This window comes from Chamaea fasciata, unplaced genomic scaffold, assembly GCF_029207755.1.
Source record: "Chamaea fasciata isolate MVZ Bird 193981 ecotype frontalis unplaced genomic scaffold, bChaFas1.0.hap1 SCAF_1, whole genome shotgun sequence".
Taxonomy (NCBI): Eukaryota; Metazoa; Chordata; class Aves; order Passeriformes; family Sylviidae; genus Chamaea; species Chamaea fasciata.
In genome coordinates this window covers 71,545,131-71,561,480 of record NW_027094086.1, presented here as the reverse complement: position 1 = coordinate 71,561,480, position 16,350 = coordinate 71,545,131, and the positions used below count along the sequence as shown (strand labels likewise).

General features: G+C 39.1%; 2 protein-coding genes across 5 annotated transcripts in view; one reads left to right on the top strand and one right to left on the bottom strand.

Annotated features, from left to right (window-relative positions):
* MTRR (5-methyltetrahydrofolate-homocysteine methyltransferase reductase) overlaps positions 1-6,195 on the bottom strand; it is a 28,498-nt gene extending 22,303 nt beyond the window's left edge. The window contains exons 1-3 of one of the 3 annotated variants that reach the window (XM_066185984.1): positions 5,985-6,195; positions 5,135-5,268; positions 2,163-2,325 (exon numbers count right to left, since the gene is read on the bottom strand). In XM_066185984.1, coding sequence (XP_066042081.1) covers positions 2,163-2,306 — 144 coding nt within the window. In that variant the 5' untranslated portion in view covers positions 2,307-2,325; positions 5,135-5,268; positions 5,985-6,195. The remainder of the gene's footprint in view (positions 1-2,162; positions 2,326-5,134; positions 5,269-5,984) is intronic. The other 2 variants (XM_066185969.1, XM_066185978.1) reach the window with 2 other exon arrangements.
* Positions 6,196-6,215: 20 nt separating this feature from the next.
* FASTKD3 (FAST kinase domains 3) lies at positions 6,216-13,463 on the top strand. Of its 2 annotated transcripts, none has more exons than XM_066186010.1 (7): positions 6,216-6,282; positions 6,711-8,171; positions 9,253-9,338; positions 9,746-9,908; positions 10,917-10,986; positions 12,296-12,410; positions 13,177-13,463. In XM_066186010.1, the coding sequence occupies exons 2-7, from the start codon at positions 6,740-6,742 to the stop codon at positions 13,273-13,275; spliced, it is 1,965 nt and encodes a 654-aa protein (XP_066042107.1). In that variant the 5' UTR covers positions 6,216-6,282; positions 6,711-6,739; the 3' UTR covers positions 13,276-13,463. The 2 variants fall into 2 exon arrangements, with proteins under 2 accessions (XP_066042107.1, XP_066042095.1); XM_066185998.1 differs by having other exon boundaries at positions 6,237-6,367.
* The last annotated feature ends 2,887 nt before the right edge of the window (positions 13,464-16,350 follow it).

The following is a 16,350-nucleotide window of genomic DNA, read 5'->3' as shown; positions in this document are numbered from 1 at the left end:
TGATTTTGTAAGTATAGACCCACAGCTTCTGCACTGCCACAGGTGACTACTGCATTTACAAAGAATAGCAACTCAAATGAGAACATACACTAAAATGAGCTCCATTAAAAAAACCAAAAAAGATACAAACTCAGGAAGTATGAAGTGGTCTATCAGAACAGAGGCATGATTAGCTCACTAAATTCTTGCTTACTCCACTGCAGATTTTTGTCTGCAAATTTAGACACCTTTTGAAAGCCAAACATTTGGTGACACAGGTTCTGCAATAATTTGTGTCAATTACTGTGAGGTCTGCTACATCACTGAACCAGCAAGAACCTAACACAGCTACACAGCTTTTTACTCTACCTTCCACTTCTTCCTATATCCTTTGTTTTTCAGGTTTGTCTCATCTTTTCTCTTTCCTTCAAATGTTCTCCTCAGCGAGGACAGCAATGCCACACAAGAGCAGGGAGCAGCCTGCTCAAGCTGTGCATGGCTGCTGAAAGAAGAGGATGGGATCAGACAGACAGGTTTGTCTCATCCAAAACAGTACATAGCATGACAAATGTACTTACTCAGATCACTCATACAAGGCTGACTACACACACTGTGACCCAATATGATCTCCATTTAGCCTCCCATTTTTTACTGCTCCTCCCTCACTTCCACTTCATTTCAGTCTTCATAAAACATAATCACTGTAACCAACCAAAGATTTATGACCTTATCTCACCCCTGGAACTGTAGGTAAGAGACACTACTTGAAAACAGCCTGAGTGCTCCTGAGACCTGAGCAGTATCTGACCATTCACTTTTGAATGGCAAGAAGATCACATTACTATGAGTGCCTCTGTAACCACCTATTCCATCCACAGACCTTCACAAGGTCTGAAAATACCCAAAAGCTACATAAAAACAGACTTTCTAACTGACAAGTAGGGAAAAAAAAATAAGCTTATATGTGACAAAATTTACAAAGCTGCAGAAATTACTTTTTTCCTCAATGCCCAACTCTCAGATTCTCAATTTATAATTAATTTGCAGCTCTGAATTGTCTTACTAAATTTGGCAAAATACATTTATTTAAGTGGCAAGCCAATAACAGGGCTAGAAATGTTCTGACTATCACCTTCCTGAAACTAATCTCCAAACCTGTCAAATGCAGAAGACATTAAATGCAAGAATATAAGGAAAATCTTCACATTCCCTGCTGGCTGCATAAAAGTCTCTTTCTAACACTCAGCTACATTCTTACTGCACATTCATTCAAAATGTCTCACATTTTCAAGTGCATAAAAAAACCCTCTTTTAGATGTTATTTTCTCCTCATCTCATATGAAACACCAGGCTATCAAATTTTGACTGTTTGTTTTTTATATGTTTTTGTTGGAGGCCATACAGTTGAGAGTACTTTGTGAAGGAAATTACAGTCCATAATGTCTTTAGTTACAGAACTAAGTTTTCACATTCTTACTCTTGGAAAACAGCAAGTAATAAAAAGCCACTTCCTTGTTCCAGCCAAGCTTTTTATTTTGTTCTAGAACTTAGCTCAAAGTAAGTTCTGTGGGAATTGAAATGGCTGCACATGCTAAGCAACACAAGACCAGCAAAAGCTCTGGGCCATGCTGGAGACCACAGTTAACAGAACACAGAACATCAATGCAACAAATGAAACACAGAAAAAAAAAAAAAAAAAAAAACAACCCAACAAAACAACAACAACAACAAAACCAAAACACAAAAAACCAAAATATGAAAACCACACACACAAACCCCCAAAAAACCAAAACCACAAACAAAAACCAAGAAACAAAAAAGAAAAAAAAGCATCATTTCTAGTAACAGCAGACCTGACCTGTAAATACAGAATTCATTCACTACTGCATACACAAAAAGTTTTCAAGAAGTCACTGAATCATTGTTAGAAGAGAGATAAAAACATTAATTCACAGTTCTAGTAAGAAAAATCACAAGATGTATCTTTGGCAGAAGGCTATTAAGCAATTGTGAGTATTGGCTGAAATTACTGACTCACAAAGAACAAAAATTTGACACAAGATGGTTTTTTTGGATGGGTGCATCAGCTAGCCTTCATGATTATCAAGAACCAGCACTATAGCATGTGAAGACGAATTCAGCTCTTCAATACATATTTTTCAGAACAGCATGGAGTATCTCACCTTATCCATTTCACTCATACAGTGCATTTCAGCTTCAAGTCCATGGGCACCTGCTTGCTGCCATATTTCCTCAGCTATGGCTTTTGCCTGCCCCTTCTGTGTTGCATAGAGGAGCAAAAACCTCCTTTTGGACTCACAGCACATTTTATTTTTTTTAGAGACACTGCAGGGAAAAAAAGAGAATTTCTTGTAAGTAGAACAGCAAGATTTTACTTTGTTTATAAGATTTTAAAAAGATAAAGATAGCAGCATTGGTGTTTATCTTGGAAATGAGGCATCTACTCTGAAGTGAAGCCATTTCTCAAAGCAAGCTTTGCAGATCAGGTTGCAAAGGACGTGTAGTGTTGGTCCTATGTGCTGCACTGCCTTGATGCTGCAGGAATGTTACAATAACTGATATCAAGAATGTAGTTTGTAAACAATACAACATGAAAACTTTTAAAATTAAAATATATACTATTTTTATTATATGTTTTTAAGTTAATGACTACTTTGTTCTCTTTTCTGAGCTGCCTTTGAAAACAAAACAAAACAAAACAAAACAAAACAAAACAAAACAAAACACAGACCTGATAAAGTCAAACCACAAAGCCTGAGGAAAAAAAAATTAAGTGCTCAGTTTATTCTTTTTGAAATCAGTAATTTTTGCTGCAGACTTCACACTTTATTGTCCACTACGTATTTTGGAGCACAAACTCTGACTTTAAATTCGTATTTCAAAAAGGAGCCCCTTACACAAGGGCAACCTGACCCTGGGGTTAGCTCAGTTGGTCAGAACACAATGCTAATAACACCAAGGTGTTGGTTTTGATCATTCACTTTGGAGGAGTTGGACTTGATGATACTTCTAGGTCCCATCCAATGCAGACTATTCTGTGAGCTACAGAATTAGCTCTTTGGGGCTTGTTCCTCCTAAAAGTAAGAAACAATCTTAGAGAAATCTGCCGTGGTGTCACCAAGTTCCTTGCAAACAGCAGGATGAATGAGATGCATATCCTTATCCATTCACCTGTCCCATTAAAATTTGAATGCAAAAAGTTTTCTTCCATTATTCTGACACAGAGAACACTACAGATGTAACTTCAGGCAGCAGTAACTAAGAGAGAGAAGCAGAATGTCCTTAGAGTGGAGACTGCAAATTAATTTTCTGTCAATATTTTTTCATTGCTAAGGAGATGCAGTAGAACTCAAAAACCTAGAATTAGTCTTGAGAAATTTTCAGTTCCCAGTCTGAGGTACCTCTCCCATGCCTAGGCCCAATTTGCTGTCTTTCACCTATTGCTTTCACAAAATTCCAACTACAGAAAGCATTCAGTGTGCTAACCAGACACACTGAGTTATGGAAACCTGTGACTACATAATTTGAGGTATCTCTTTTTTCTCTTTCTCTCAAGAGAAAACAAACATAGTGCAATTGTATAAGAATACTGAACTCCATTGACAGGGCAGGATATTTCTCCCCATAGCACTGCAGAAGGTTTTTCCTACAGGATTTTTTTTTAAAGCATAATTATACATCAAAAGTAGCAAAACTAAGTGATAGTTTCTTAAGGGTGACTGTATCACACATTAATTTCATGAAAAATATAATTACTGGAAAACTTTGAGGTTTTCATTGTATTTTCTTCAATTATGTTTTCCACTTTAGTTTTCATTTTGAATTAATTACATATATTATCCTTAATTATTAGTAATTACCTTAACAGTCACCTTTAAATAAATTCATTTACATAACTGGTTTCATACGTGTGAGTGCACAGAAGGTGCATACAACAAAACAACCCTCAAAATGATTTTTCACCTTCCTTTTCCACAAGAAAGAAATGCACTAATTATGATGATTCATATAAAATAACATAAATACAGTTTAAACACCCTCAGATCCCTGTAGTAATGCAGATTCAGCCTAGTCATGTGCTGTGTTTTCACCTAACTCTCTTGTCAGCAGGTGGCATCGCCCAACCACAAATGGACAAAACCAGTAAAGACAAAGCGGTGCTTCATTACTACAGTCTTTCTCATACCTCAGAGAAAGAGAAAAGACAATCAGTTTTCCACTAAGATCACACCATAGCACAGAAACTTTCTATACAAGAAAAGTTGAGGAGTAAGCTGCCAACATTATAGCCCAAGCATTACCAACAAGAGTCTGTTAGAACAAGAGTCAGCTTGGGAAGCTGTTAATGTCTGAGAAGCATAAAGATTTGCAACAGTAGGGAATGGAGAAGGCAACAGAAGGAACAGCCACCAGGATATGGTCTGACATGGTCAGATCTTGCCTAACAGTGTTATGACCTCTGCCTATGTCTGGCAGAGCAGCCAGGATTCCTGTAAGACATTGTGAGTTTTCTACTCCAGCTAGTATAGCAACAATAAAGGATGTAAAAAGCAGCCACACAGATTTTTGGTGCATATATGTGAACTTGGAGAAAGGTTTTTTTCGCTGGTGAATGGACCAGTTGATTGCATAGAGACACAAAAACCTAGAGCAACCACACCTCCCACAGATGGCATGTGGAAACAAGAGAACCCATGCAGCCAGAAGAGACAATGATGCACATGCAGATCTCCTGAGGCAGGGACTGTGTTTATACGCCACAGTGTGAATGAATCCTTGTGGCAATGGGAGAGAACACAACTAGACAATTCCTTGGAATTAGATACAGAAAGCTGTTTAAATATTTGTGGCATTTGCTAACATTTTTCAGGTGCCTAGTGTTGTATCTGTTGCACTGTTGCAATTGATCTTAAATCTGTAATTCAATTAACTGACTAATTTATCTAATTCCCTAAAAGTTAATGATGTCAACAATAGACCAATAAATTCCTTTGATCATGATTTGATCTGAACTGTACAAGTGAAAGAGTTTCACCCTGTGAACACAACTTCTCTCTGTCATCAACCATAAGATCTTTGTGTACAGACTGCTAAGTGATGCCTGCTCAAAGGGGGGAAAATCAGTCATGCCTACCTGCAGATGAACAACCATAAACCAGGAACACACTTGCTGTCAGACGAGCATGCTGCCCACACTACTCCTGCTTTGCTGCTCTATGCACTCTTCAAAGACGCTACGCCACTTCCACTTACGGGATACAAGTTCAACTGGAATAAGTAGGGGGAAAAAAGGTCATTCTTGAGTTATCGAGCTTTCCGAAAAATCCCTGTAACTTTAATAGTACTATCACACTAGCAGCCTTTAACATGTTGTTGTGCTGGTAAATACATCAAAAACAACCCTTAAGCTGGGAAAAAAACCTGTGATTTGCTGGTTCAAACCAGGGCTTAACATGAAATAATGATGAAATTCCAAATTACAGCTCATCTGACCCAATACTTGGAAAGGTCAGAAAACTAACAGTCCACAAAGGATTAGCAGGGCGTCCAGCAGCTCCCTAAGGCAACAGTGTAGGAGCAGCCAAGGCATCCAGGAATGCCGCTGAACCACACGTGCTGCCCCGGCTGCGCCGCAAGGCCAGACCGCGCACGGTCACATATAAACTGCGCGGCCTCGGACCGGATAAAAAAAGTAAGAAACTTCAGTGCACACGCTGTTAGCTATGTCATCAGTAGATGGATAAACTCCTTAGATCCTCATTCAACCTGAAGTGCACACATGGAGGAGTTTCACCCTTCTGAAACTCAGAAGAACGTCTTCCTTCTGTCATCAACCAGAAGAGCTGCACGCATTCTTCTGTGGCTTTGACCCAGGTTGTGGAACCGTGCCTTGAGCCATGAAGCCATCCCCAAGTCACCTTTTCAACAGCCTGCGACTCAGCAGCATTCTAGGGCCAAGACAAATACAAAGGCGAAATACAAACCCTCCGCCCCGCGAACCTGCTCCGCCCGGCCGCGGTATCCCCAGTGCGGGGAACGGCGGTACTTGCTCTGGAGGACGCGGTGCACACGGGCACAGAACAAATCCCACTTCCAAAGCAAAGCGCCAGCGCCAGGCCCCGCTCCGCGACCGCCCGGGCAGGGCAGGGCCGGGCCGGGCCGGGCCGGGCCGGGCCGGGCCGTGGCGGATGCAGCGGCAGCGCGGGCAGGAGGCAAGGCCGGGGCCGAGGGAGGGGCCGGAAGGTCCCGGCAGGCGCCGCGCTGCCCGTGATGGCTGCGGAGGTGAGGCCGCCGCCGCCCCGGCACGGCCGGGTGTCCTCGGGGCGGAGCAGCGCGGCCCCGGCCCGCGGCAGCGGCAGTACCAGCAGTAGGTTCTGGGGCGGAGGGGGATGGAGGGGCCCCACCGGTGCCGCCCCGGCCGCGGCGGTGGCGGGCGAAGTGGTGCCCGGCTGTTCCCGCCCGCGGGAACGTTCGTGTCCGTCTCCTGTTCGTCTGCCAGAGTGTCCTTGGGGAAACGCGTGGCAGCCCGTCACACAGGGCTCGCCGCTCCCGGCGGTTCTGCTCTCTGCATTGCCTTGTGCTCGTAGTCCTGAGAGAGGGATCGTACCCATCTTTTTAGCTACCGAAAGGGTTGAGGTTGTGGGGGATTTTTGCATTTTAGTGACCCTGGTGCTGCTTCCCAGACTACATATCTATTTTTCTTCCTCTAGGTATCGTTTCAGAACTCACTTGATTCAATATGGCTTTGATTAGCCGAAAAAGTTTCCAGTTGTATTCATCCAGCACACCAGCAAGCAGGTCTGCTTTGATGACCCTAAGCAAAAGGTTGAACTTCATCAGGGGGCAGCGAAAACCCCGAAACTGTAGCTCCGTGACCATGAAGATGCTGTGTGTCAAAGATAAATCTCAGTATCTGTTTTGTAGGAAAAAACATGTACAACTGCAGATGCAGCCACTTTCTGTTAATGAAGCTGGGCATCTTTGTGGCGATATCAGGAACTGTACTAAGTCAAATAATGTGCAGATGGATGAACAATTGTTTTTCAAGAAGCTGAACAACCTTTGTACCTCAAAAGACATTTTTTACTTTCTTAGCTCTCTAGAGGTCATGTCTGATACTATGGCCGCTGGAGCCCTGCAGAGGATTTCTGAAGTTGAGGTGGATGACAATGGTCTTAAAAACCCTGCACTGTTGGAGAATGAAGTTTTCCGGGCATTATGCTTCCAGTTTGAATTTGAATCCTCCAAACTGTCGAACACGGGGCTGCTGAATGCACTGCAGGCTTTGATAAAGCTATGTGTAGATCCGCAGAGCACGCTGATGACAAGCCTGCTTTCGGAGAGCGAGGAGCGGCTCGGCAGGGGACAGCTGACTGCTGAAAACCTGTGTTCTCTTGGAGAGAGTTTGCTGGAGTTGGAAGGCCCAAGCTGTGCCACACTGGAGCAAATTGTGAACGACATGCAAGAAAGAGACATTGAGAGGTGGAGTCCCAGGGAAGTAGTGTTGGTTTATAAGATACTGCAAGTGACTGCAAGGGAAGGGAAACAATGCCAAAACTTGCTAAACAGACTGAACAGTGTCACTTTCTGCACAGTTTCTCAGCTAAGCCCAAACTTTACAAGTGTAATATTGAATTCACTGGTGGTTCTTCGTCAGACACGGGCAGTTCTCTTAGTCACTGCACTGTGTAAACATTCAGTGAAGCAGGTTCCCTATTTCACAGATCATGAACTGGTAAATGTACTGGAAGCTTTCCTATACTTTGGGCAAAAATTGCAAATTTTTACAGAGGCACTGGAAAGACACGTCCCCGGGTCCATCCTCACCATGCATCCTCAAACAGTCAGCAAGGTCATGCATTATTGCTGCAAAAAGATGATCCTTTCAAAGCCCATCTTTGATGCAGTGGCAGAAGGTTTCATTTCCAGTGCTGACAGACTTACCACTGACCAGATTGCTGCGTATATTATCCCATTTGGGACTCTTAACTACCTGCCTCCAAGTGCTTCTTCCTTGTTTAGGAAGCTTGAAGCTGTGCTGCATACCCGCCTGAGGCACTTCCAGCCCCACACCTTGCTGAACCTGCTCCATTCCTGTGTCCTTATTCAACATTATCCAATAAATTTTCTGCCAAAAATATTTAGTCCCTATTTTCTGCAAAAGCTTCAAGGTAAGGAGCAGAATTTCTCCTGGGATGTTCCACATTTCTTTCAGTTATGTAGTTTATCTCTTGTCAAGTACCTATTTTTTATCACTTTAATTTGTCAAAATAAGTGACTGGAAAATAGTGATGGGAGACCAAAGGCTGTTGCTTCCTTGTCACAGTTGCCATTGTCTTTCATGTTACATCATTTAGCTGAGTTTGAAAATTGCACTGTTCAGTTTTAAAACACAGACTTGAATTCCCTTAAAAGGATTAAGATAAATCCTGGTTTTCAAAAAGACAATGACCTGGTGTTCCCCATGTTTGTCCTTTGTCTAATACAGGATGCTAGAACTTCCCCCATGTGATAGCCCGTTCTTGGCTCTAATTATTGCATATTTCAGTGCTTTTGGACACAAATCTATTATGAACAACACATCATTTTGACTTATTCTCTCTTTGATACTAATGCATTTTTAGAGTCATTGAAGAGAGATGTAAGGTATTCCAGAAAGATGACTGACTTTATGAGATTTCGGCTAAGATTGCTCTACTAATAAACCTAAGCTAAAGTTTTCAAAGTGATTAGAAATTCTGGTCACTTAATTTTTCAACAGTGTGAAATACCTGAAGAAGTTGATTTTTACAAAGCAGAAAAATCTCCAGAAATTATTTGGTATTACCCACAACTTGTAAACTTAAAAAAAAAAAAAGAGTGAAACAATGAGATCCTGGGATTATAACTTGGGGGAAAGTGGTTATAAGGAGATATTTATCTAAGACCTCAACACAAATTTATTCTTCTGTGTAGAATGTCCTGCATCTTTTGGATCATCTTTTTTTTTTGTGAAAGAATATGACAGTTTTAACTAAGATCTTGCTAGTTTTGTATTTTTATGTTGATATTTCTGTAAATAATCTTCTTATTTTTCTGCCTATGTAATTTCATACTGATCTTTCTGTTCATCTAAACAATTACTGAGAATTTTAATGATTAAATAGCTTTTCTGCACATTATACTGAATGGCTTTTTCTGACTTCTGCATATGATTTGTGTAAAGATACTTTGTTGAAAGTACACCTGAAAACCTGAATGTTGTTGTTTCAGCTCAGCCACCTGGTTTGAACAGAGTTGTTATGTCCCAGCTAACCCAGCTTTTTCTGACTGTCACCCTGGAGTGCCCATTTTATGAGGTACAGTACATGTGAAACCAGAATTGATGTTAACAAGAGGTTATAAGGTCATTAGGGCCCTATTTGTACTTAGTTGCATGTATTTCCCATAAAAAGCATTGGAATTGGACAAAGCAGCTTTCCTTGATGAAAATATGGAGCATTTCTACCTGATTGAATGACGTGATGTATTTGTATGAATGGAAACAGCTGTGTATTTCTCATGAACATGACAGCATTGAGGCTTCCTGAGCACGTTCTGGTGGTTGTTTGGGTGATTTTAAGTTTCCAGCAGATCATACCTCAGACTGTAGGTCTCTCAGTAGACTTGGCTTTGAAATGGACAGAATACATTTTGCTATGTTAATATGAAGTAATTACAAAAAATTGATCTCCCTTTTTCTCTTTGGTTTTCTTTCCTTATCCAGGGTCCGAAACTTCTTTCAAAGTACCAAGTAAAAGCCTGTCCCATGCCTCACAGTTCTCCTGATGTTCACCTCTTTCAAAGGGTGAAGACAGGATTGCTTTATTTGCTGAAAAAAAGAATATATTTTGCATCAGAGGTATCAACACCATATTTCTATGTAGTTGGTAAGTAAAATTTCTTTTGATTCGTAATTAAATATGTGTGTGTGTGGTGCCAAAGTTTTCATTTCCTTTGTGGGCATTCTAAATTCTGCAAATACAGAAAAATTAAACTGGAATGCTTATTGCTCTCAAAGATCCGATATTTGGGAACTTAAAGTAAATAATTTTTAGAGTCAGAGAAAGGAAAATGGAGAGAAAAGCGGTGCAGTGTTAATTGGTATTTACGCAGCCAGTCTGCATTGAAAACAGCTGCTAACAGCTGCTTGTATTCTGTGTTTTTATTACCAGCTCCTTATCTATTAAACAGTTTGTATCATGTAAAGCAAAATGAGGCAATGCCACTTGCTTGATCTCTGTGCTTTAGTGGTGAGTAGAGAAAGGAAGGTGGTGAGCCATGTGCCCTGCTCAGGTGGCCTCCTCTCCCCTCAGTGAGAACTGCTGATGTCACAGTTTGTGGGGGTTTGTGGGTTGTAAGACAGGAGTGAGCAAAACAGTGTTGTGTGCAGCAGGAAACACGGAAGGCAGTGATGAGGAAAGGCACGTGCCCAGGAAGGGTGGATGATAATAAGGTGTTGAGGGAAGGGAGTCTTGGACACCATGGATGTCACAGGGATTTAAAAAAAATAATAAAGGGGGATAATTCCAGAATTATTCTGCATGTCAGCTTTCACAAGAATGTTTGATTTAGCAAAGGGAGAGAGTGTATCTCCCTCCAAACCCCTCAAAATTCCAGAGACCCTAGCTAGCACAGCAAAGTGCCATTTAACTGCATTACAGTTTTTAGTGGACTTGGAATGTTACTTTGCTTGTGAGTATTATGAAAGGCCGAACTGTTACTAATTATCACTCATTCATGTTAAGTCTATACAACTTTTGCCAGCCTCTGTTTAAAAAAAATTGTAATAGTATTATAGTTATTAAATAAAATAACTGTGAGAGGATGAGAATTAAAGTAGAAAGTTTGTTATAAGAAATGACTTTCAGTGTCCCTTCTTTTTTCATATTCACAAGATATTGAGATTAAATTAGATGAAGAAGGTCTTGTGTTGCCTGCGGCCCAACTTGAAGAGGTGCACAGACGGTAAGACAATAAAAGAAACTACTGGTAAAATGTGGATTTACCTGAAGAAAGAGCATATAGGGTGAAAACCTGGCAAAAATTAAGCTATTTGTAGTTTTGCCATTGATTTCAACAAAGTTCACATCTCACACTGAAACCACTGGCAAAAGGACAAAATTAACAATCTGGTTTTTTGCCCATCATTTGCCACCAGTCTCAGGTGGTTGGTCTGTTTACCCAGTGACAGTCAGAATCAAGTGATCCTTATTTGGAATATAGCAATCTATTCTGATATTCTGTAATTAATTTTCAAATGAAATTCTGAGTGTATTTGCACAGATTTAACAGAGTTTAAGCCAGTTTGAGTTCACAAATTTACTTCTGCAAAGAATCCTGCATAATAAGGATATTTACTACAGATGCTGGTTATTTTTCCTTGAGAATGCATAGGTGTTTAAATGTATACTGAACAAGAGTTACTTTGGGAAGCCTTGGATACAAAGTTAAGCAACCTGCCTGTGTGGTATTTGCAACTGCACTGCCGTGAATAAAGCAGAAGTCTTTGAGAGGTTAGGATTTCTCCAGCCTAACCTTCTGTTGTGGTTAAAGCTGAAACCAGGACACCTTCACAAGACTCAGAGACTAATACAGGTTCTTTCCAAGACCCCATGCTTAAATGCTTAAGAATGAGCTTTAATGTTTCTTTTTAAGTAGTAGCTTTCATAAAGTAAATAAAGTCACAATATACTCAACATACTGAAAATTTAAGCAACTTTTTAACAGTAGATATACAAATCTTGGTTAAATTGATGGGATTTTTATCACCCACAAGAAAAAATTAAATCATAATCCATGATGCCAACCATATGTACAGGTTTAACTTAAAACAGACGTAGCTTAAACTCAGCTTGAACTCTAATGGATTTAACAGGTAAATTAGTAAGTTAAATTTAGCTGCTGAAATTTTTTCTAGCTGAGGCAATGTATTTTATGTTTTTCTTTATAGAAGAATTCAAAACAGCTTACTAATGATAGCATTAAAAATATCAAATTCTCATTAACTTGCATGGTAATTTTTGTTTAGAGTAAATAAAAAAGCTTTTCAGATCAGTTTCACTAAGTTTCAGGGTTTCGCCTCCCCCCTTAAACTCAGTGATTTAAATTATCCTGAACGAGGTAACTCCCATCCTGCATCTGAATCAATGAGGTGTAAGAGGGAGGTATTGTCTTATGCTTCTTAGGAACAGCTGTAGTTGTGGTGATTAAAAAAACTGTTATGGGTTTGTTGGAGTTTTTTTTTTAATATTATTATACTTGTGCTTAATTTTAGAATTGCCCTGTGTGTTGATGGTCAGAATAGATTTTGTGCTCATAGCCACAGTCTGTTGGGAGAAGAAGCTATTAAACAGAGACATCTTCAGTTACTTGGTTATGAAGTTGTGCAGGTAAAGTCCAAAGACAGTGATTTACTTTTACTCTGACTAAGAAAACAAGTAAAAAAATATTTTGCAATACTTAAAACAGTAGTTTCAATTAATTCCTAACAGGTGTAGTCTTGTTCGTTTTAGATTAGGTTCTCTCTGCCTGGTTTTTGCCTTTTTGAGGGTGTACAGAAATATCTTTTTCTTTCTTGGATCAGTTTGTGTATTCTGTGGTTTTTGCCACATAGTTGCTGTTTGGAAGAGTATTTCTCTTCCGTGATTAAGATTCAAATCTTGAATGAAAGGAAAATGTTATGTAAGAGTTCATTAGAATTCGAATTTTTAATTAATACCTTTTTTAAAAGGTTTGGAATTTTAAAAGAGGAGTAAAAAAAATAAGCTGATTTTTATTGTAAATAATATTTTCACAACAGAGTATAACCCTTATTTTGCCTGTTGAATTAATAGAGGTGTATTTTGCTTTAAACATATTTTGAAAACTGTTACTTTTAGTTTCTTGAGATTTTATTTTCCACTTATCATCACTTATTACATAAGCCTAACTCCATTTTATTTAGCTTAGTTTTAACTAAGTAAGAGATATCACTTTTTTTTACAGTAATTTCTACTCAAGTCATTTACAGAGCAATAGTACATTTAGGATTAAATCTTTAATTTTAAAACAAAAAAGGTATTTGGTGTGTAATTTTGCATCTGCTTAATGAACGTCAGTTTTACCCAGTTGTTTATTAAAAGGTATTTCCAACAATCATTTTTGTTTTGTTTCCAGATTCCATTTTTTGAGGTAGAAAGTCTACGTAATACCAGTAAAATGGCAAATTATCTACACAAAAAAATCTTTCCTTGTACATATGGACTCAGCAACTGACACTGGAGAATACTACTTGATCACAGGCTGGCTTTCTATACTACAAATTGTAAATTCTCTGCATGGAAGAAAAAGTATTTTTTCTACGTATCTCCACCTCAGAAAATTTGAGCTTCTGAGTGTGAAACCTTCCAATATTTGGAAAAATTGACGTGTAAAGAGTAATAAAGAGCATCATATTTTCTTAAGATTTGTGTCAATACTTATTACCAGTGTACAGATATAAGTCCCAGTCAGTCAGTGCTGCTTTTCCCTTGTATTTTTAACTGGTTCTAATTCACAGTTGCAAACAGCCACATGTGACTATTGAAGGATACCAGGCAGTCTGAATGTAAAGAATATGCCTACAGAATACCTACTGATCAGGGCTTTTTCTTGACAGTATAAGAAGAAATTGTGCAATTTACTTACAGCTGCTCATGTAATTTCCCAAGTGTTTCATAGAACTAAAATTTGAAGTAGTTGCAGAAGCAGTATTGGCTTATTGGTTTTACTTAAGAGATGTAGAGTGCTGTTCAATAAATAGCAATGCCTTACAGAAAATGAGACCATTTTTAATAAAAAGGATTTGCTTTACTTTGTAAAGTAACAGCTGCCACAGAATAATGGACTTGTACAACCAGCTCTGTGGGACCACCCAATGTTCCAGATACAGTCTTTCTGTAATTTTGTCTTTGGTGGCAGTTTTAGCTAAACTGTCTAAATGGGGTCATGTATGCACTCCAGAGTTCCTCCAGGTTGCAGAAACTCTGCCCTCTGAAGCTCAGAAGAATTATGTCCCCTAGCAGCCCTTTTTTACGTATGAACAGAAAATCTGGAACTGAGAATCAGAATCAGTAGCCACTTCAGTCAGAGCAAGCATGCCCTAACTTGGGTCAGTGCATTGCTTTTGCAAATGCTGAAAGGAAACCAGGAGAGCTTTGGTTCTGTTCACATCATGTATACTTAATGAACTGCCATGTATTCCCAAACCAAAACAGATATTCTGGTTAGCTTGTGCTTCCTCCCTCTGTGGAATTACTATTTAGGAGTAGCAAAGCAGAGTTCCCAGCTTCACCTAGTTTGATTTTCACTGTTGTTTTGATTCTAAAAAGGAGAAACTTTCACATCACCGACTTTCTGTATATTTTACCAGTAGATACAGAATATGGCCATTTTTTTCCTTCCAAGGCTACTGTCAATAATTTGTGAGTTGCAAGTGCCTGTCAATTGGCCCAACAATCTCTGGAGATTACTGGATGCAAAATCCACATCCAGAACTTGATTTACATTACGTATGATTTACAGTATTATGCTGTCCATTCTGTTTATGTTATTTGTTGCATGTATAAAACCCTTCCTCACAGGAATACGTCAACACTGACAGGTGAGGGAACAACAAAAGGTAATGAGATGCTTTCCAGCAATGTAATAGTAAGCTCAGAATATCAGTAACCTAAGAATTTGTCATTCCAGCAAGAGAAATTGAAGGAGTGCAGCTGAAATGACTTTGCAAACTAAATTTATAAGGAACTTATCATTAATACTGAAGAAATTGGGGGGGTTCTTTTGGCACTGAGCACTGAAGAAAGAAGTGAACTATTCAGAACTGAATGAGAAACAAGAAGCAGGAGGAACAACCTGTGAAAGATCTTCAAATGTGAGTAGGAATGAGAAGGGTGCAACATAAGCAAAGAAATGAGTTGGGAAAACTCAAACTGGAGTTTTGATGTTTGACTTTCTCCGTGGTAGAAGTGAACTGGTAATGCCTATTTCTCACACAGGCCAGAAGGTGGTGGTATTCTCAAACAAATTTGATTTCCAATAGTTTTTTCAAACACCGATGGTTTGTAAATATAGTAAGACTACTTAAAAAAAGCAATTTGTACTGACTGTCCCAAAGTAAAAATAACCTGCTGAGAATATGGCCATATTCTATCTCATTCTTTCCTGGTATAACTGATACTGTTTTTTGAAAAAGCATTGTGGTATTAGAAAACATTTCCTTCTCCTTTTGTTCTTACTATGATTCCTTTCATTTAATGCTGCTGAATTTGTTTAGTGAAGTGTTTATTTTTGAAAAGGAATGTAGCAATTAATGTCCTTTTGTCCACAGCCCATTGAAGAACTGCAGGTCATGGATAATGAAAGTAACAAACACCCCTCAGGATGGGCTGCTATGTGCTCTGCTTCCCACATCATGCCAAACAAGTGCTATTGATTGCCTAATTTACTACTTTTTCAGAACCCAGGTTAAGAAGCTTTTTGTTTCTTTTTTTTTTTTTTTTTCACTAGGTGTCTCACTGTATTTACAAATGATACAGATTTCCTGTGTCTAAATACCTGACAAAACAAGTGTTAATCACAGCTGTGGACTTCCAGTCCTTTTTCTGGTATGATCACTCTGGTTGTTCCTTTCTGAACAATACTGCCTCAGCTTTAAACAACAACAGGATCAACAGCTCCTGAGAACCAAACTGATGGAAACTCTGCAGGAGAAACTCCTCCTGAAACTACCTTAAAACTTTAGTACTGGATTCTGTGAGAGTACAAGGCATTAAATGTTTAATCAGATTTAGACATTTGTGTTAAACATGCTTTTTAAACGACTACTGGTAAGATCCCTGTGTTTTTTCCATCATTTCTACCGAATTATTTAGTGCTCGTTCTGCTATTATTACTTAGCCTTCTTTTTCCATTTTTTCACATTGGATACAGAACTAATGATGATTTTTCTTGTTAAATCAGTCAGACACCATTCCTATAGTGGAAGTCAGTGAAATGAATGTCTGAATTCAGCTAAACCCAGATTTTATCTCTTCAAATGCTAAGTGCTCAGAAGTTCCTTTTAACTCAAGTTCCACTTGAAGTCTACTGAAACTGCTAAGCACATAAGCCCATACATTTTTGAAAATTCTGAGCTGAATATCCATTTCAGCTATTGTGCACCAACACGTCTCACAATTCTCTAGCAACTCTGTACGGATTGAAAAATCTGTGACCAGTGATTCCGTGAGGGTCAAGCTTGCTTAAATGTTAGGTCTGTCTGTGAATGGTTATGTAGAAGCAGTGCCCAGAATTGCAGAGACAGCTTTT